The 21,361-nt window shown below is 40.3% G+C and overlaps 1 protein-coding gene across 4 annotated transcripts in view; it reads left to right on the top strand.

Annotated features, from left to right (window-relative positions):
• cntn3a.1 (contactin 3a, tandem duplicate 1) overlaps positions 1-21,361 on the top strand; it is a 76,618-nt gene that overhangs the window by 9,299 nt on the left and 45,958 nt on the right. For all 4 annotated transcript variants that reach the window (XM_070968169.1, XM_070968172.1, XM_070968171.1 and 1 more), the window contains 3 exons: positions 8,049-8,181; positions 11,609-11,784; positions 19,738-19,833. In XM_070968169.1, the coding sequence (XP_070824270.1) occupies positions 8,049-8,181; positions 11,609-11,784; positions 19,738-19,833 (405 nt within the window). The remainder of the gene's footprint in view (positions 1-8,048; positions 8,182-11,608; positions 11,785-19,737; positions 19,834-21,361) is intronic.

Here is a 21,361-nt window from a genome sequence, read left to right as displayed (position 1 = left end):
GGACTTTGTCGCATGTGCGCAGTATCTTGACGAATGAATAATCTTTCATGTTGCCTTGCTTCAAATCAGCAGCCCCTCCTCACAGCTGGGACCTAAAATAATTAGTGTGTGTGTGTGTGTGTGTGTGTGTGTGTGTGTGTGTGTGTGTGTGTGTGTGTGTGTGTGTGTGTGTGTGTGTGTGTTTGTGTGTGTGTGTACTTGTAACTGTCACTGTGTGTATTTGTTTGTGCATGTCTCTCTTCAAAAGCACAACAGCACGTCGGCACCTAAATTTGCCTACATGGCAATTAGCACCACTTATCACTAAATCCAATACACATCACTGGATGTCTAATGAGGCTTTCCTCAGGGAACTGTGACTCACTATGGGATTACGATCTAAACCGCTAGTCGGGATCACATATTATGTCCTATTTAAGCATTCTGTTAAATATACAGACGAGTGAATGTCTTTGACATTGGTGAAAATTCTGCCACAAACCTGACAGATCTGATTTGATCTGACAAACAGCTTCACGGAGACAATTCAAGTCTGCACTCTGTGCTGCATGCTTGATACCAGCCACAAAATGTTCTCTTGCAATCACGAGGTGCAGAAAACACATTCAGAGTTATCTATTCAAAGCAAATTAGTGCTTAACAAAGGAGCAGAGGGCAAATCGTTTCTGAAAAGCATTGCTTTGAGTGAGGGCTGAAGGCTGTGTTGCACAGCCCTTGCCTCACTCTTGAGGCTCACACACAGTTGGTAACACAGAGTATCAAGCATTAATATTCAGTATGGGGTTACATTACATATGCTCTGCTTGCAAGACAAGTATGGCGCAATATAAAGATAGACCTCCAAAGCCTCAATGTTCTGAGAAAGACACAATAAGCATTTTAGTATGCTGATGCGCACTACTGGATAGAGAAAGCACAGTGTGCGGGCGTTGGATAGGTGCTTCAAGGTAGGTTATTTATCTAGACTCAGAAGTGTTTGCTTTAAACAGTAGGCATCGGCTATGTGGGAGAGCAGTGGGGGCAAGGGGAAGTCATTCCCGTGGCGAGTTCACCGGGAGTTAACTAGCTCTCCTCCCATTCCTCCATAAGGACCTAGAAAGTCTCAAGGCAGGGGCGTGTGTTGTAGGTGCGTTTGTGTACTAAGAAAGAGAAAGAGACAGAAAGGGAGCAAAGAAGAGGCGTTGAGGTTCGGCTGGATGTGGTTTACCCCACACAGACACAGCTAACCTCTACATAGCAAGCCACCTCCAGCAATGGTTCAACAGTCTCCATCTGACAGCAACATTTTGTAACGTAAGGACTGCAGAGAAGAGATAAAATTTCTGTTCAATTAGCATGCTTCAATATTCAAAAACATTCAAATAATATATCAAAGAGATTTGGTCAGTAGGAATGAATAAGCCCCTACAAGGGAGATAAAGACCCTGCTGTGAAGCTTGCTGTACACATTCCCTCTGACAACACAACCACCAGCCAGAATCATAAATAATGTGATGCAAAATATTGATCTCAAGCATTTACAGGCATCTGCCGAAAAACAGTTGGCAGGAGTGAAATCATAGAAACATCTGTAGTTGGCATTGAAGGTCTACAATTTAGCAGGACTGGAAACATAAATGTAAACAAATCCAGTAAGCTCTAACCAGCTGTTGGAATAATTGAGAATTAGCATCAGAAAAATCTTCCGCAGTCAGTTGAGTGGCTGCCTACCATTTATTTTTTGGTACAACGTCTTGATAAACTTGAAAAATCAACAAAAGCTCTTGGACTTGTTGAAAGTGGAGTGATATGATTAGATGTCTAGTGTTCAGAAATCACTCACCTCAGACTGTGTTGATTGGCCAATCAGAACTAAGTATTCAACAAAGCCGTAATGAGTTTTTTATTGTGCCTAGCTGAAGTGGCTTGGCACAGCAGTTGTGCTACAGTCGCAAACGACGCTGGTTTAATGGTTTTGAATGTCGAGTTGAGTGTGTGGTTGTGCAACTGGAGACTCATAAGCATTAAAGGATATTTTAACATTTTGTAAGTGTATCATAATGCTACACTGACATATCCATATGTACAAAAGTGTAATGGGTCACTGTAGTTGTTCTATCTGTTCATACTGATTGTGTGTCCCCAGTCCTCATTCTAAGTAAAAAACATTTTTCATATTTCACGCTAAAATGAGCTTTCAGCTGTCAGACTGGGTCAATTCTTGTGGGCATCTTCCAAATTGGTCCAAAATTTCCTTTGTTTTGTTGCTTCCCTGGACAGCATGTCCTTGCAGGGCTGCAGCAAAGCATAGTAACAAAAAGGAGACATTTCGTATTACAAAGACATAACATTAGAGGATACCTGCTTGATTTGTCTAATTGCAACAATTCCAACTGTCTTATTAACTTAAATGGTGGGATTCATTACACAGAACGACTGTGCATTTTGTTCCTGATCACTCACATTGAAATAGCTCTTGGAGGGCATCTCTTCTCAGCCAGTATGAACAGGAGGAAAGTGTACATTTAAGCATTGTTTTAAGACAGACTGTGAAGTACACAGAATGTGAAGCCATCCTTTAATTTAACACAGTCAGCAGTCACCCTAAATACGTACGCAGATGACTTATAACTTCACCACCACCATCGTTCATTTAAGGTAGATACGGGCTGCTTCTGGCCAACGCTATAATCTCCTGGAACTACATTTACTTTGCTCTCTATCCCCCAGTGTGCTTTCCAGAGATGACTGGAGTTTCAAATATTGACTTACCTCATTGATTCATCAGAACATGGCAAAGCCTTTTAGGAATCCTTAAGCAAGGATTTTATTGCATCTTTGAAGTTTTGTGTATGTGAAGATGAGGAATATTCCCTAGTGAATCTTCCTCCCATAGCTGGCTGGTACTTTTACTTCATCCAGGAATGAAAAATCATCCAATTTAAATGTGTTTGCATACACAGTGTAGTGTTTATTATAGATGCATAGTAATTAATTTGTAATGTGTTTCATTTCTTGTGAATACATTACTATCAGTCAGCAATATGTATTTGTGTCAGGAGCTGTGAGCTGCTTCCACTCGCGTATTTCAGTTTGGTGCTGATGCTGAAGGTACCAGTCTCTCAGAATTACCGTTAGCTAGATATAAGAAAAGGGTAATAATTATGCACTTCTCACTTACCTGCTTCACATCTTATTAACAGTGTTTATGAGAGTTATGCCACATCTTGTGAGAAGTATTTGCAAAGTATAGGAATCCACTCTGTAGGCTGCATTGTCAAAAAAATGAAATGCACTCATGGTCAAATTTGGCATTTTGTAATTTACAGTTTTAAAGCATGATGAATGTTTCCATTAGTGTCGACCATACGAGCTGGTAAGTGACAAATAACCTTCTAACCAATCTTGAAGAAGAAAAGGTACGACTATTACTACAATTAGATGACAAATGGCGTTCTCAGAAGCAATACACTCCTGAGTTTATGTAGACATTCAACAGAGAGAACAACAACAACAAAAATAGCTTTAATTTTCCACTCCCACATATGGAGTTGGACCTAATCAATTTTTGCTTCCCCAGTGAACATGGCATTGGATACCCTGGATACGAGGGTATTGAATTTCAGATGCACTAGCTTTGATTAGCTGGAGAATGGTGTGACATGGGTGGATATTTGTTGGGAATATGTTGGCCACAGTCCCCTCCTGACAGGCTGTGTCGCTGAAAATGTAATGAACTTAATTAACAAGAGTCTGCAGCATAGTATAGTACACCCTAGCTGACAGTCATAGCAGTAAAGTATGGCCTCCAACATTTTGTATTAGTTTGGCTCTTGGGCTATTTCTTTTTATGTGTTTCTACTATATCTTCCTACCACTTCTACAATAGCAGAATCAAAAGAATGTAGTATTTTTTCTTCCTCCATTATTTTACTGGTGAAATATGAAATTATTAATATTTTTATGACTTGCAGTTCCATGAAAACAGACCATGAAAAACAGATATTTCAAACATTTGAATGTAATCAAATCTATAGCTTGCTCGTAAGAACGCAAACCTTCCTTCTGCTCTGGAGCAACATTTGCTGGCCCTGAATGAGAGACCTTAAAGGTGTACCTTATCGGCCTGGACAGAGGGGAAAGATGCTTTAAAAAGCAAGATTGGCTTTTTTTATTTGATGCATAAAACCCTGAGCTGAAACGAATGGATTTGGGACCTCACAAACGACCGATACCTCCCCCACAGCCGACTCCCCGTGTGCCTGTTTATTCATGCTGAGGTAAGCTGGAGGAATTCATTTGCTGTCAGCTAGTATTGAATTTGAGATTAGTTTTTATTTCAGCCTCCTAAACAGCTCCCTCTGCCTTCCACTTGTGCTTCGATGCTGAGTCTTGTGTTGTCTGAGGAGCCTTCGAAAACGGCGGCACATATCACCATCTGGCAGCAGGTGACAGATATGAGTGGGGGCGGCCCTGTTTTTTTTTTTTTTTTTTTTTTTTCCTTAAAGGACTCTTTCATAATGACCTCCATCTCTGTCCTGCGGCATTGTACGATCAACTTCCTGTTAGGATTCTGGATCAGTGCACTTCTCTGATAGAGTGCATTTCATCATCTTGTTTTCTGTTCTCTGGCGTGCTCTGAGTTGGACCTGCCATCGGGTTCTGTCTTTCTGGTTTCAGGATTTCTCGACTCCTTTTTAGATCTCAGACGGGCTAACAGTCTGTCAACTTAAATGTCAGTGTTAAAATCTTGCTACTTGGCCAGATGTGTTTTCAGTGTGCATCCATGGTCTGGTTGAGCCACCAACATGAAATTCAACCTATAAAAAAAGAAAATCCCTCAGTGTCTTCAGCCTGTGGATGTTGCTCTGAGCGGCGCTGGTTTAGTGATGTGTAGCACCTCAATGTTTGATTACCAGAAAGCAAGCATGAAAATTATTCTACTTTCCCCTATCGCATCTTACATTCATTCCCGCTAGGCCAACGAAAGAGTTTCAGAAAGTTTGCATCAGTTTGAACTGAGCCCCCAGGCACAGCCCCTGGAGCTCAATCCCATCTCATTATTCTGACACTTATTCACCATTATAATAACAGCTGCCATGGTGCTCCCAAAGTCCAGGCCAGTTCAGTGGTGCCATTACTGAGACTAGGGGTTGCAACCAAATATCTGTGTTGATTAATTCCCATTAATTGAATATTGAGTTAGGTTTGTGCACTGAGTCCACTTAGGGATTGAACCAATTGTGCTACACACACCAAGCTTCAGGACAAATGCTCTGATAGACATGGTTCAGTGCGATTAGGCTGTTTGCTTGTGGGTGCCGTAGGGGTAATGCAAGTTGTTCTGTTTGTGCTTTAAGCGTAGCAACCGCAGGGTGCAAGTGATAAGCAACAGGTCAAACACATTAAATAAGCACTGTGAATCACTCACTGCGCTCAAAGACAGTTTGTTCCCACATTCTTAATCAGGTGGTTATGAAAATAAGTTAAAGACGAGCCAGAGCAGCGCATGTTCTTTTTTACGGTTTCCATGCATTCATTGAGTTGTTAATATACAACTGTGGTGACAGCCCTAAATAATGAAGCAACGGTTCAGAAAAAACAACTGCAAGGTATTCTTAAAAAAACATGTGTTTCAATACAATAACCTTTATTATCTGCACCAAGGAGCAGATGTTTTCAGTTCAGTTTGTTTATCTGTTTGTCAGCAGGATTATGGAAAATCTACTGTCATGACTTTCATGAAACATGGTGGAAGGATGAAGAATGGACGAAGGAAGAATCCATGAAATTTTGGGGAAGATGCACAAATTATTTATTTTAATTCGCATTGACAAACAACATACAACTAACTATACTCCAAATATGAATTGTCTGCAATAAAACCTGCAAGAGATGTTAAGGAAAAATGTTTGAACTTAAAGCTTCACGAGAGAAGCAGTCATATTGACTGTGAGGAGTGGACTGTTGGCATCTGTACTCTCAGAGTGGCCTTCTAGTTACACAAAGCTATTCTTATTATGGTTGCTTGAAGGGTAAACTTCATTACAGTTGTCTCATATACACAGTCCAACGTAGCTCCTTCAGTTGAAGGAGGAGGGAATGAATACCTTTTATCTCATCAGGTTTTGTTGCATCATCAGTTTTTTTTTCTTACATAATTCCCTGTAGTAAACTGCAATGCACGAGATTAATGAATCGCACACTGTTTAACAATATTATCCAAACATTGAATTGCAGTGCAAGGAAGATCCTCTTCAGGTTCAGGTTTTATTCAGGAGGAGAACTTGTAGCATCAAAAACACATGGTGGTGCTGACACTGAAATACTGTTCTGTTTGTTGTGTTGTCAATTGTGGATGAAATGTGTTTGACTTCCCACTTTTGAATTCATTATTGAGTTAAAGTACTAATTAGTGATCAAAGGGCTGGATGAAATATTTAGGGCTGCCAGCTGAATAGCCCCATTTAAAGCATTTTTCAAAATAATCCTCAATATAAATGTTTGGGACTTGATTACTAGAATCGTTTATCAATTTAATAAGGCACAGTGATTCATCTCATGTTTCCCGCAGGCTTTATCATCTTTCCAAGTTTGTCTCCAACAAGTGTGAGGATTTGTGTTTGAATATGGACTGTACAAGATGTGTCTTCTGGTAATCAATCATCTCTCAACGCTGCTTCGAGGGACACGCTTCATCTAACAAAGATTATAATTAGGCAGCCTTTTATTCTGTGTAACTTTCTGAGAGGTTTATCCTTGTGGAGAGGAACAATCAGCGTACAAGGTCCCTTGTCAAACAGCTCCACCCTCTCAGAGAGTTATTTTGAGTCTTGAGGATAAACCTGTTCTCCCGTGGTGCCAGAGACTTGAAAAGGATACCTGCCTCTCATACAAATTAGTTACCCTACCTACAGAATCATCCCACTTCTGTGCCATTACAGAAATGCAAATGTATTCTGACAAATCCAAATTAATTCCTCTTCCATCACAGAAAGAAATGTTCATTCCAGTGAAGTGCTGACTACCCCATGGGTCAGTCCTACTGTGGGCTTTGCCTGCACAACATGCATTCACTATTGTACCGTTGTAATTAATAAGAAACGAATGTTACACAGACATGCTGCTGTCGTTGTTGTTTGTGTTTCCTTGTTGTTGTTTCTTTCTTTTTTTTGTTCTTACACAGGCAGTGAATCAACAATCAGCAGTGCTATATCACAGAGAGTACATACAGTTATTGTGTTAATTTGCGTTCTGTGCTGTATATATTGTATGTTTAAAATTTTGTCCTTGCAGGACACCGCATGATGTTATGATAATAATAGCCAGAGTACACACAGTGCTTCTATGTAAAAATACTGGAAAAGTGTTATTCAAAGAGATTTGCAAGCAGCGCTGGTATTGTATCACAACAAGCTTTCATTATAGATAATAATGGGCAGTTTTGATGAAATTTACAATAGAAGCAATTTATACTGCACTTTCTCAGAGCAAGGAAGGTAAACAACAACTCAAGTATTTTTCCCCCCAACTCTTGAAATTACTGTCTTTTTGTCTTTGTCTGAGTCACAATGGGCAGCATTTCGATGGCTCAAATGAGACGGACCGATTTAAATGACACCATATTACTCTCAGTATTTGTTGTGGCATTTATTTCAAATTTCCTACCCGATGACGTCCCCTGGGAAGGAGGTGATAAGTTTGAAGGGTTTAGATGAAATTGCGCCGAAGCACGGCGGCAGGGCACTGTGCCTTTGACAAGTCTGTAGATTCAGATGTTTGCATTAAAGTTTTATGAAGGTTACCAGCCTGATTATGCAGTACCTCAGGGATCTAGCAACTTTTTACGACTAATAAGACAAATGCTCATGGGCTCTGCTCACATGGCCGACAGACTCAGACCAAACTCTCACTGTGATTCAACCGTCTGTTGAGCAGCACTGTTTTCCACTTACCTCCCTCCTATGTAACCCCTTGAAATCTACCTGCCTTCAAAAAAAATGTGAAAATGGGTTTTCAGGCTCACCAGGACATCAAAGCTGATGTAGTTTTGTTGGTTCTCCACCCAGGAAGCGGAGTCCTGCTGAGGCCTGTGTTCACCAAACAACCCGGCAGTGTGGTATTTCCCCTTCAACCTGGCGAGAATCGCAGAGAGGTGGTGTTCAGCTGTGAGGCCCAGGGGCACCCACCGCCCTTCTACAGGTAACACCTGCAGGCATGGCTTTATGCACGCTGTTTGGTTTTTGTTAGCCAGAACCTTTGGATAATATCCCAGGGTTTTCAAGTGCAGCATTTGCACCAAAAATCTAGCAAGGCTGGATTGACCGGCCTGGGAAAACTGGGGATATGTGGACTTTAAGGCTCGCTGCTGCTCACCGCCCACAGCGCTTAGCTCCATTGTTAATCATTGGGAATTTGAGGATGATGAATTAATTGGCCTCAGTTGTTGGTCTATTTTATATTTGCATTGGCGGGTGCACATTGATCTGCTGTAGAATTCAATTTGAGAGCTTCCTGTCATCAGTATCATTGACCACTGAGAGGATCAAGTGACCCAAGAGAATCATGCAACAAATCTCTGCCGCTACCATGACAGAGATTGAGTGAGGAAGAAAAACACAGGCGGAGTATATTTCACATACCAGGAATGATGTGGCAGAAGCCGTCCTTCCATATCGCTGCTTTAGGTCTGCCACAGTTGACGTTTTATGTAGAGCATCACTGTCCAAGGCTGCACAGACATTGTTACAGTCCAGCTGATTTGGAGCCTATCACAACACGATGAACATGAGTCAAATGACTTGGTGGGCTTAGGTGTGGGAAAAACAGCTGTTTTTGTTGTCCTTGCGCCCTGGCAATTGTCAGAAACAAATTGATGCCCGGTTCCTCCGCCGCTAAAATGATGACAAATGAAAACAAATGACAAACAATGATTTCTTTAAAGTGCATAATGCGCGTAAGCTATTAATTCATAGTCTATCAATTGGGGCCACATAGCTGTTGTACTCCTGTCAGTGTAATTAAATGCAAATTGCAAAGCATTTAATGTGTAATAGGTTGAAACGATCCCTCATAACATCAGCATATGCGGCCGTTAATGTAGCTTGAAGTTCCTTGGTGTTATGCCTAATGGGCACAAATTGAAATGAATGTACAAGATCCTATCACTTGGATCGGCTGGAATACTTATTAAGTAATCAGTCGCTATTTCACTGTCTGGATACTCCTGCTTTTTAAAATGAGAAGCAATTTATGAGATCTGCAAGATTTTTTGCCCTTCTGAGTTCAACTTCTGAGAACGTGCCCAGCTCTGTATCAAATCAAATTTTGCCTTAATTAGCTTGTTAATTACAACAAGTGCCACCAACTGTGGCAGTCGATATATCACATTAAGGACTGATTTTCTGATTGATCACAAGCTGTTATGTCATACTTTTTATCGCTGTTAGTGATGGGTCTGATATTCAGATGGACGTATTGTTGCGCTGTTAGTTTTTTATTTATTTATCTATTTATTTTTTCACCAAAGATCACTTCTGCCAGCTTTGGAAATGAGTCTTGAAAAGGTTTTGGGTTCTTTTGAGGTTCAGCAGCAGGACACCATATGCTGAGTGACTCTTTACTGCTGAGTATGTAGGCAGGTCTATTTCAGGGGCGCCAAGGACAAATTAATTTGTCTAAGACTACCCAATGACTGCTGCCACATAAAGCCCCCACTGCAAGATCTCACCGTGGTCCCTTGATTTGTCTCATGTGGAGCTCTTGGACCAGTTCCAGCCGCAACACCAAATCACTAAATCAATCTAATCAGCCAATCTGCCGTTGAGTACCGCTCCGCTGCATATGTCCCCCCGTTCCCTTGCTTCTTCAACCCTGCCTCCCACTCTCTTTGTCTAAATCCTTCCCACTAAAAAAAGGGAAGAAGAAATTCAGAAATAGAAACCTCAAGCTTCCTTTTCTCATAGAGATGTGAAAATCTAATCAAGACCAAGGAGCTAACATTCAACCTAATTGTGCCTTATTTCCTTGATGAAAAGCTGTTTCATAAGAGCAAGTGTCACTTTTCTTGTTAGTCTGCATTTACCCTCTTCTTTTTTCTCATTTTCTTTCTCTTTGACTGTAATTTCGTTTGAGAATGAAAGTGCCATTTGCACACCAGCTTTTCCCGGGTATAATGCAGACATTCTCAGCAAACCATTGAATTGATGAAATGTATTTGAATACATTTAGAAAGTTTTCTGCAAAGAAAGTTACATCTTTTTTTCATGTGTTGTTGTAAACTCTTTACTGTTCACAGTGAGTACAAACTTGCTTGAAGTCTACATGAAAAATTAGAAGGTTTTGGTGACATGCTGCATTTGGTTGAACTGGTATCATCAACTCAGCAGGTCATCTTAGACTGTAAGCCTTAATTATGCAAAGTGAACAACACTAAGTCAAAAGTTAAAAGTTGAAAGTTGATTGCTGGCATCTTTCTGGTCTTCCTCACTCACGCTCACACACTGGACCCATATTATTCAAAACAAGAGGTTTAATAAACAAAAAACACCATTATCCTGTGCTATGCATGTGGCGATTTTGTTTGAGCAGCCCTGATGTTTGGCACTCCAGTCTGCTAATCACTGTGATTGGAGGGGAGGATTTTGATTCATGGTGAAAGGGCCTCCCTCCTGTGGCTGTGCTTGATGGACAAACAGACTGAAAGGAAAAAGGAAATGTCAAAGGAATGTAGAGCATTTGATTTGTGAGAAACAGTTGTTTTTGAAGGGGGAAAAAGCCTGAATAAAAATGACCAGCCTTTTGAAACGGCTGTTGCTGATTGCTTTTCATTTCATTGCAACCCTGATTCCAAAAAGTTTGTATGTTTTGTAAAACACAAATAAACCAGAATGTGATAACTTGCTAATTCTTTTTGACAGATACTCAATTGAAAACAGCACAAAGACAATATATTTAATGTTTAACCTCATCAACATTGATTTTTGTAAATATCTGCTTATTCTGAATTTGATGCAGCAACACGTTTCAGTGAAGTTGGGACAGGAGCAGCTAAAGACTGGGAAAGTTCTGGAATGCTCCAAAAACACCTGTTTGGAACATTCCACAGGTAAACAGGTTCATTGGTATCAGGTGATAGCATCATGATTGGGTATGAAAGGGCCATCCTGGAAAGGCTCCGTTGTTTACAAGAAAGGATGGAGCGAGTTCACCACTTGACACTTCACACACAGTGAAACACGATTGTATCAAGGATTTTACTGCACGAGCTCGGGAACACTTCATAAAACTGTTGTCAGTAAACAAATTAAATGCAAACTATTGCATTCTGTTTTTATTGACATTTTAAACAGTGTCCCAACTTTTTTGGAATCAGGATGGCAGATTAATTTTGGTTGTGCTGCAACACAGATCAAACTGTGCTATTTTTGCTAATGTGGGCTTCATCCATAATAAGGGCTGTTTGGTTTAAATACTAGTCTCTATTGTGTATTAACTGGACTCAGTGTTTCTGCATCAGCATCTGTCTAAACAGGTAATTAGAAGGGATTATCAGATACTGGCCTCATGGATATGACAAAATACAAGATGTCTAAAGTTTTTGTCTTGTATCGTGTGCTTACATTCACAGGTGGAAGCTCAATGACTCTTTCATCCTGCCCAGGCCAGGCTCACGCTACTCTCTCATGGGAGGAAACTTACACATCAGCCATCTGAATAAAGAGGGAGACATCGGCATCTATCAATGCCTGGCATCAAACTCTTTTGGCACTATTGTCAGCAGAGAGGCCAGTCTGCACATTGCATGTAAGTCCACCTTGTATTCACTTATAAGAAAGTGCAGAATGACTGATAACAGCCCTCTTCTAACAAGCAAAAATCCAATAATACAAAGATATAACAGTTTAACAATCTGTGTTCTTCTCATTTTTATTATTTCGGTTGAGTTTAGTTCACCTGGATTCAACTTCAGTACTTCTGAGTTCACTTCAGTCTTTGTTTGCCTTAGAAAGTAAAAGTTTCATTAAACATCACACATACTGGTTCACTGAAAGTGTAATGACCCAGTGGGATTCTCTGGAAATTGTTTGCCAGACCTGATCTTCTCTAACAAAAACCACCCAGCGACAAGTACAGTATACTGATACTGTTTACGTTTTTAATGAGAAAGCCCAAAAGAAACGTCCATCATGATGTGTGTTTTTACTTTAGCCGTGATTAAAGCTCCAGTTCTTGTGTTTACTCGGCCTAGTGGTTCTAAACTTCTCACACCCTTGTGATGATTGTGTGGTGGGCCTTGAAAGACTTCGTATAGTTGATGCTTTACAGCCCTCATCCATCACATTTTATAAGACCAGAGTGTAAGGCATCTCTGATGGCAAGGTGAACTTGAGGCCTCTGTTCTTGATGGGCAGCCCATATCAAATGACAGCCCTGATATCTGTGAACAGATGGTGCAGCTAGATTGAATTCTGATGTCTGTTTCTGTGCCATAGCAGGTGCAGAGATGATCCTTGGCAGGGACAGCACCAGAGGTGTCCATCTAGCTGCGATTTGGTGCTTCTTTCTCATAAGGCAGCATTAAATCTTCAGCATATTGTGCAAATCGGTGGCACGAGTTGCCAGCGGGCTGTTGATCATATTCACATTTCCTATCAATTTCTGAGGCCTAATCTGAACTGTATGTCATTGTGATTGGTCTCATCTGTTGCCCGGGCCTGACCTGGGACCTGCTGCTGTTGTCAATGGATGAGGACAAGCATCAGTGCTGATGTGTGATACATCTTATTTATTGCTCTTGGTTTAACTTAATTAAGTGTGCCGTATGATTGAGCAGGGCCCAGGTCAAGGGAATAATTCATAAAGGAGCAGCCTGTTATGACACTTAGTATTGTGTCATTTGTAACAGACTCAGACTCTGACTCTCAGAGTGGCTCAGTATGCTCTTTCAAACACCGTGGGCTTTGCACCCCTCTCAGCTGTGTAATAACTGTGAGACAAAGACCAAGGTAAAGGCCATTAATAAAGAAAATACAGGGGTCTACAATAATGTGTACGCAGTATTCTTATCAAGTCTGGTAGCCTACAACTAGTGCTTTTGCTCACTGCTGCAGAAAACAAATGTAGAACAGTAAATACAGCATACCCATTACTGAAAACACTATGGTGTCCTCTTTAGCAATCTAATCTATATTTGGCAATTCATTCATGGAGGTCTTTGCTGATGACGGTGAACAAGACCAGTGTGTTAGATTTGCACATTAATGATATCCCATAACGTCATATTTGTATTGCATGAATGTGCGCTGTGCACATAATAGCTAAGATAGCCTACATTTTTAATCCTCTGAAGGATGGATGATATAACAGTTTCTGTTGGCATCTGGTTGGGGCTTAAACCTCTGAAAGTATAAAGGTCCTTGATCCTGTTGACAATACAGACTTAAATGTTTAAAAGGTTCTGCTCTCCTGCTGGGAGCGCTGGAAGGAATAATCTAGTTGGTTATCGAGCCAGATTGAGTTTCCTAATCTCCTGGGGATATTTTTGGTGTAAGTGAAAGGATTTTCACTGATGCAAGATGGAACATTTTACAGCGGATTGCAGGGCCAGCAATATGGGCAAAGTGTACTGGATGCCTGTCCCGAAGAAGGAACATGCTACAGTCTAGATGCTGTGATGCTTACAGAGCCACAAGGTTAACACAGTGTTTAATGAAGGGTGAAATAGCTGTATTTATGAAAGCAATGCAGGATGCGACTCCCTTGTATCCTGGTGCTCATGATTTCTCCTATCAAATTCAGTCCTGTAATTGCACATCATTTGCATTTTATTTCTTAGTGGCTCCAGTCTAACCTAACTGCCTTATCTGTGTAATTACTTTGCAAGATTTCTATCTCTTGTTTTTTCTTGCGTCTCTCATTTCCATCAGCTCAGTACTCTTTATTCATTGCTTTTGCCTCAGGTGAAAATTTAGTCTTTTTTGAGCTTGAGAGCATCCGAGAAATGGACAATAACATTTATCGGCAGCACTGTGATGCTAAGTGCTCTATCTTGATTTCAGATCATCTTTTAGTGAGGTAGGCAGCGGGCATTATCTGAATGAAGCACTGCACAACAGTATTATAATTGCCAGGAGACGCCAGCAGAAGCCCCCTGTATGAATTAGGCCCCTTTGATGTGTATCACTCCTCAAACATCATGTGTCACTCACTGTTAGGGCTTCACTGCATGATGCTCGTCTGAGAACAGAGAGAAGACAAAGACCAGACAGAGATGACAGAGATGAACGATTTTCATCATCTACCGGTTTTATTCATTAATGTTTTATCTTCATGGTAAAAACATATGACATGTGTGACATATGGCTTGGTGATTGTGGCTTTTAGGCAACTTGCACTCTGCCTTTTGACTACTAATAATTTATGTAGTCAATAGATTACAGAGCTTCACTTAGTGATAAGTAACCTTTCCCAGCTCCCTCTACATCCACAGTCAGTTTGTGGAGACTTGATTCTCCATGGTAAGAATATTGACTGACCGCTCTTAAACTTTTCATAAGTATTGCTTGAAAAATTGTCAAGCTGTAAAATCTAGCTGTGAAAAGTAGATAAGTGCTTTCAGAAATAGCCACACTTCACTCAGCGCAAAAGTGTAATACAACAAGCTGCACATTAGAAACATGCACTCTGTCACTAATGATTTCCACAGCCTAACAGGTTTCTGTGTGACAATCCACAGATTATGTGTACTTTATTTGATTTAGGCCAATCATTTTCAGAAAATTAGTTTCTTGTATTCTAATTTTGGAGGGTTTAACCATTTAGAGTGGTTTTATTAAACCTTACTGCACAAGTGTTATTTCTTCCCAAGTAATTTCAAAAGGCTTTTGATTAAACCATTGTACTTGAGTTTTCTATTTGGACTGCATGAAAACTGTTTCCCACAAAAGCCACATTTCGTCTTTGACGTTAGAGGTTTAACAACAAATTTAGTGCATTTGTTTCATTGAGAATGAGCAAATTTTATACCTACATATATGATAATCTGTGGCTTAGGGGCTGAGTGGCGACTCTTGTAGCCTCACAAAAAGGTTCTGGTTTTGAACTGGCCTTTTTTTTTCTGTGTGCTGGCTCCACTTTCCTCCCATGCTCAACACATACATTACACATTTTCTTCGCATCTTATAATAATTGTATTTGTGTAGCACTTTTCAAGCAAAGTGCATAAAAAGCTTTGCAGTGCAGGATGACAACATAAAACGACAGTCACACACAAATAAAAACTACTCCATATAACTATAGTTAGATATAAAACCATCCATACCAAACACCATACCAAACAAACAAACTATCAAGAAGAGTAAAAACAAACATAAAATCTTGCCGTAACTTGACAGTGCTAAGTTGGTCTTGAGTGCAAGTTTGATTTAATTCAGTAAAGTGTGTAGATAACACAGCAGTGGGAGGAGAGAGGCAAGATCTCCTTGGTGAAACTCATAATTACCTCTTTGCGCCACACCTCAATCATTTTATTATTTAGACTCCTTATTTCTTGATGGATTAAAATTCACACCTCTTTTTAAAGTAATACAGGAGAAGTAAATGGTTAGGTAAAAAGGCTTTATAGAGGGTTGGCATTAGTGGGGAAAGATGAAAAATCAGTGAGTGTCATCCCATTTAAATTGGTTCCAAGGCTCTTTCCATTTACTGTTTGACTACAGCTGGGTGGGAGGCGACTAACTCCCTGGCAAACTCACAGACAGCCTTTGCTGTTTCAACTTTGCTGCTCAAGAAAAGGACAGGGATATGGCTTTTTTGAAGTCTCCACCAACATGTTTATGGCATTTTAGTCTATTTTTTATATAACCTCCTTTTTATTCATTAGGTCTATCAGTGTTTGTTTGCCTGCTAATCCAACAGCTCATGAATGGATTGCCACAACATTTGGGACTGATCTTCCTGCTCCTATAAGTATGAATCCTGATATCTTTGGTCAGTGGATTGATAGATTTTGTTAATGCCCTGAATTTCATCTTGAGCCATCAGCTGGTTAAAATTTATACTTAACACTCTAGTTCATCTGTCAGCCTTTGTTATAATTACATGAGCTTCTATTCTATTCTAATGTTTTATGCTAATGTTTGTCCTCTGTTTTCTGCCAAATCTAATACTAAACATATTTGTTAGTTAAGGGGATAAAAGTCCTGAGGCTTCATAGTTTTTTAAGAATAAGCTCTATCCAAACTGGCGCCACAGGTCAGCTCACATCAGAAATACAGAATAACAATAAGTGGAGGTAAATGATGCCATAGCAGGAGGAATTCAAATACAGGCTCTCTTGGAAAGTTTTTAAAACTCCTTTTGCCTTTTGTCCAATGGTTATGTGACAAATGTAAGCACAACCCAAATTGCCCTCCAGCTCACACTCCAACAGAATGGCTTCAATTTGTCTTCTCTACAATCGCCTCTCATTCATTACAATGGGTCACATTGATGTAGCTAACACAAAAATGCAAATTCACATCCAATTTCATGGACCTGAAAGCACTCAAAATAGCCTGAACTCTGTCATGGAGAAGCACATGGAGGTGCAGAGCCGTGATAGGCTTGATAAGATGATCCACGGGGTGCAGAACAGCTTGGGTTTTCAGGCATTGTTGGCTTTTAGTATGTCTAGCTCATTTACGCCCCACCATACTCCAAAGGAATATTGATCAGGAGAGCTTCACTCTCAGTGTGAGCAGAGCAACTCTGATATTTTCTAATGTTTGAGTCTGGTTTTAGAAAAGAGTTAAATCTGATCCTTTATGCTGTTCACAGTTCATAAAACGCCCAATATTTTGCCCTATATTGAGAGGATAAGAAGAGTTGTTGTACGAGTGATTGTAAAGAGTGATTGTACAAATGAGAGCCTTCACCTGTGCAACTGACAGTGGATTAAATGCCTATTCTATTATATATTATATTATATTCAGGTGATTTTTAAAGAAATTTAATACACTAATGGACTGAAATTTAATGCGACATTGTTTTGCAATGGGCGAGCCAAACACCAGCTACATTTTTTGATTGTACCAGCTACATAGATTTTGACAAGTGCTGTATGAATAAAATGTATTAGTATTTTTAAAGTGCTTTTTACAGTTATCCAGTTGTTGGAAAACCATAAATCAGGGCCCAGACTCCTGAAGCCTCACTAAGCTTTGAAGACATTAAAGATATGAGGAAGTACTCTGTCTAAGGAACCACACATGTACTGAACACATAAAACGGTTGGTTGTCTAACAGTGGACTAACATTTTGTGCAACAAATCTGAAACCACAGACGGCCTACTCTAGATAGTGTATTATTTCTTATCAGCATGCGGATGAGTGTGCAGAATATTAACTCAAACCGTACCATTCACAACATCAAACCATTCAGAGTCATTGCTGGTACAGCTGCAGGGACGTACTGTTTGACTCAGCAGGTAGTGGCTCTGCCAGAGCAGCTATAGTCAAATGTGTTATCAGCTTCTTAGCCTGCTCACAAAGCCAAAAGAGCATATTGAGGTAGTTGAAAATAGACTGTTATTTTTAGCAATGCTATTGGCATTGCTCTTTGGATGGAAGCGCCATGTTGTCTGGTTGGTTGGTTGGTTGTTCTGCCATTTAATGCAGGGGTGGGGATCCTTTTCTTATCAATGGCCATTTCAATTTTTAGAGCATCCTTTGTGGGTCATACATATATACATACTAGGGCCATACTAAATACCACACTAATGTTCTTTTCCAGGTTTGGGTCAGTCAGTCTTGAGCAGAATCGAGTCTTTGCAAGAGTCAGTTTGGAGAAGAACTGCTCTCGGTAATAAGTTGTTGCTTTGCAGCTCAATGATTTCGTGTTGGAGGTTGTCAGGCACATCAGCTGGTTCCACATTAAATAGCAAATATGGTCACTTCCTTTTTGTTTCTTTTTCATGTGCTGAAACCTCTCGCCAAATGCCTGAGGGAGTTTTCATACTCAGCAGCATATTCAGATGCTGTGGCAGGCTTTTGTTCTTGCAGAGTATGAAAATGCACAGTGTTGCCAGTTACACTTACCACAGCTTTAATTTCACATTTGAAAGCAGAGAGCTGAGAAGCTGGCTGTGGCTTGAGGTTCAGGTCTGAGAGTTAATGTCCGCCATGAAGGCCACATCACACAGACACTCAATGAATTGTTCCAGACAAATTGACACTTTGGAACAGTTTTACTTTGTCCAGTGTTAACAGCTCTGCAGCAGCAACAACACAGGATTTCGGATGTGAGGGGAGGTGGATACTGTGGCGCCGTTGATATTTAGGGTGATGTTGTGGGTGGATTTGGAGAGTGATTTTGGTCCAATAATGATGATTTCTGATTTGTCTCAATTGAATTATACCTGCTGAACTTCAGTAAATAACTTTTGTCATTGTGAGCGTTAGCAGGGTGCTGTTGGCATTTATTAAAAAGCACTCAAAGTACCACCTCTCAGGGCTGCTAGAGGGCTGTGAGTCTTTGTCTTGTTTTTATTCTGTTATTCTATTTTGTGCAAGATTCAGTCAAATTACAAGCATTTTCTATTATGTTCTCTATTTTTACTGCTAAGACGTGATGATACATGAAGTTGAGCATAAAACTACATGAACATCATCAGATGGCTGCTAATGATTGCTTTTACAAACATTACATACATTAGCATACATGGCATGAAAAGGATAAATTCATACATCTCTCACATTCATTTAGGAGCTTTAGGACATCTAGAGGCAGCTATAGTCGGCTTGCTGGTCCATAGGGACCCTGACTGGGCTGTCTGTTCATGCATATAGAGGCTTTATGTGATTGTTATCCATGCATCGGCCCTAGATTTAGAATTGGCTACTGAAGCATCTGCACAATCTGTTCACACCAAATATAAAAAGAACTTAATGATCCACTAATTAATTTGTGAAATCGTACAGCAGCTTTCCGCTAAATCATTTGTGAGCCCCCCTCCCCCCCAAAAAAGCTTTCAGTTGTGGTAATATAATGTTGTTCTGCTGGATGCAATTTTCCATTACTCACGAGGTCTGTAAAGATCACATACTGTATTTATTATGCAGGGGCTCACCCTGCTGTGCTTGTACACAGGAGGTGTCAGTTTTGCATTCTTTCTCCCTGGTTTTGAATTCAGTCTTGATTATGTCATTATATGGCAGCCTCGTATTTGGCTGCACTGCCTGCGATATCTCCAAGAGCCGCAGCAGGCAAGAAAAGGCAAAGTGTTCAAGGATTGCCGTCTCTATTTGCTTTCTCTCAGCAGGTTGTCAACAAGTAATCGGTCTCCATACAAATGATGTTTCAGTCTTAGTCATTTAATTGTTGCTGGTCTGCGTGCAGTGGATGAAACACAGAAAGTGATAACAATACGCAGTTCCAATTAAATTCACTCATGTGTGACTTATACTTGAGGAATTGCTTTCTGCTCCACTCAGAAGTATTTAGGATTTTACAGCACTTTGTCTGCATTTATGCAAACAGAGCATGGGTGTCTCATGAAAATATGCAAAAGTTCAGCATCAGATGGCACTTTGAAACTCTGCTCTGTAGCTGTGTTCTGACCAGAAATGAAATTATTTAACAACTGCAGATGTGACTTAACGTGCATTTTTGTCTTTGTAAACAACAAGGCATGATCTGTTTGCTTCCTGTGTGCGTACGGCTTTTGTGAAATATGAGTTGATTATTTTGCTTTATTGCTTTTGTGTTGTGGTAAACAGACTTGGAGAACTTCAAGACCCAGAGAAGAAGTCCAGTGAGGGTTCGTGAAGGTCAAGGAGTGGTCTTACTGTGTGGCCCACCACCCCACTCTGGAGGTAAGATGGCCTATTCTGAAGTTTCTTTTATTTTGATCTCTAGCTCACATAATAAGTCATTTGTGCTGCAGTTCAGTGAATAGTCATTATCAGTGAAAAATCACTTTCAGTTTTACACAGAAATATCGACATCGTGTGGCATCGCTTCTCCGATTCCTCATCTACTCTGTGTTTATCTGGACAAAGTGGAAGTCATGTTTGTGGCCTCCCCCTCAGATCTCCTGGCTGTTTGTTTGTGTTGTTGAGGTCAGTGGAGTGAGTCATTTTTACTTTGGGACACTCTGGCCTGTCAGCCTGATTTTCAATGGGGGCGAGGAAAAACTTTGGCATGCAGACTGAAGAGGCTGTCTGTGGCTGGGGCCCTGCCAGGCTGAGTAATAGAGCCTCTCTCTGAAGGTGCTTTGTTTGCTTCTCATCAGCCCTTTGCATCCATGACATTATCGCTGGGAGTTAGCATCCAGTGTTATTAACCCCTTCACAGAGATGGGGTTTTTTGCTCCACAGCCAGCATGGCTGAATGTAATTCTCCACCATCAAGATCAGTTTTAAAGAGTTGATTTGCACCAATTTATCCTTCTCACTTTTATTTTCACTTTCATTTCAGTTTTAAAAAGCATTGCCTCCATATTTTGTTAGTCTCAGTCTCTTATAGTACGTCACAAGGACATGGTGGTGAAATTCAACATATGGGTATTTCCAGCTGACTCTGAATGCAGGGTGATATGAGGACTTTTCTGTAAAAAAGCTGCGATTGCTATAATTATTAGTACTATTTTATTTGTAATGTATTTTTACTGGTTATGGCTGACCAATTACTCAATATTACAGTCTTTCAGCTTTTTGCGATTTTATATGTAATTCTGCCTACATTTTACATATCATGATAGAGAGTATTCATATCAAATTTTAGCATAAATGTAATAAATGTTGTGATATTGATTTTGGTCATATTTCCCAGCCCTGATAATGGCATACCTTAAACTAAGAAAGATACCATACAGTAAGATGCTGAGGAAAACATGTACTCAAAGCTTCGGCTGCTAGATGTTGTCGGCGCATATTGAACACAAACCATTGTCTGGTGTCATTTTAGGTCAAATTTAGTCCTCTAATTCATGTGCTGCTACTGTGTGAAACCATGCTGCTCATCTGCTGCAATGAGAATACGGTGAGGTGTTTTTGTTACAGTCACTTGCAAACCTAACAATAGGCCTACATTCGTAGCGTCTGTTAGAAATGTTATAATGAGACGTCTCACCTTGTGACAAGAAAATCTGGAACAGTGAGTCATATGCTTACACTTGGCAGTCTTGTAGTATAATACCTTCCTTTTTTCGGACTCATGCCCTGGTGCAAGGTGTCCAAATGCCAAACACACTCTCCAGCCAACTAGAAGAACAGCAGCATTGTCAGGAGTGTTGGGCTGTAGTAGCAGTGTCAGGACAGTGTCTAAAAATATTTTGAAAGATGTGGGTACAGCAATTTAAATTCAATAGTTTATTCATTATTCGTAGGGAAGCAGCACTGG

Source organism: Chaetodon trifascialis, chromosome 8 (genome assembly GCF_039877785.1).
Source record: "Chaetodon trifascialis isolate fChaTrf1 chromosome 8, fChaTrf1.hap1, whole genome shotgun sequence".
Classification (NCBI taxonomy): Eukaryota; Metazoa; Chordata; class Actinopteri; order Chaetodontiformes; family Chaetodontidae; genus Chaetodon; species Chaetodon trifascialis.
The sequence above is the reverse complement of the archived record's forward strand: the minus strand, read 5'-3'. Positions and strand labels throughout refer to the sequence as shown.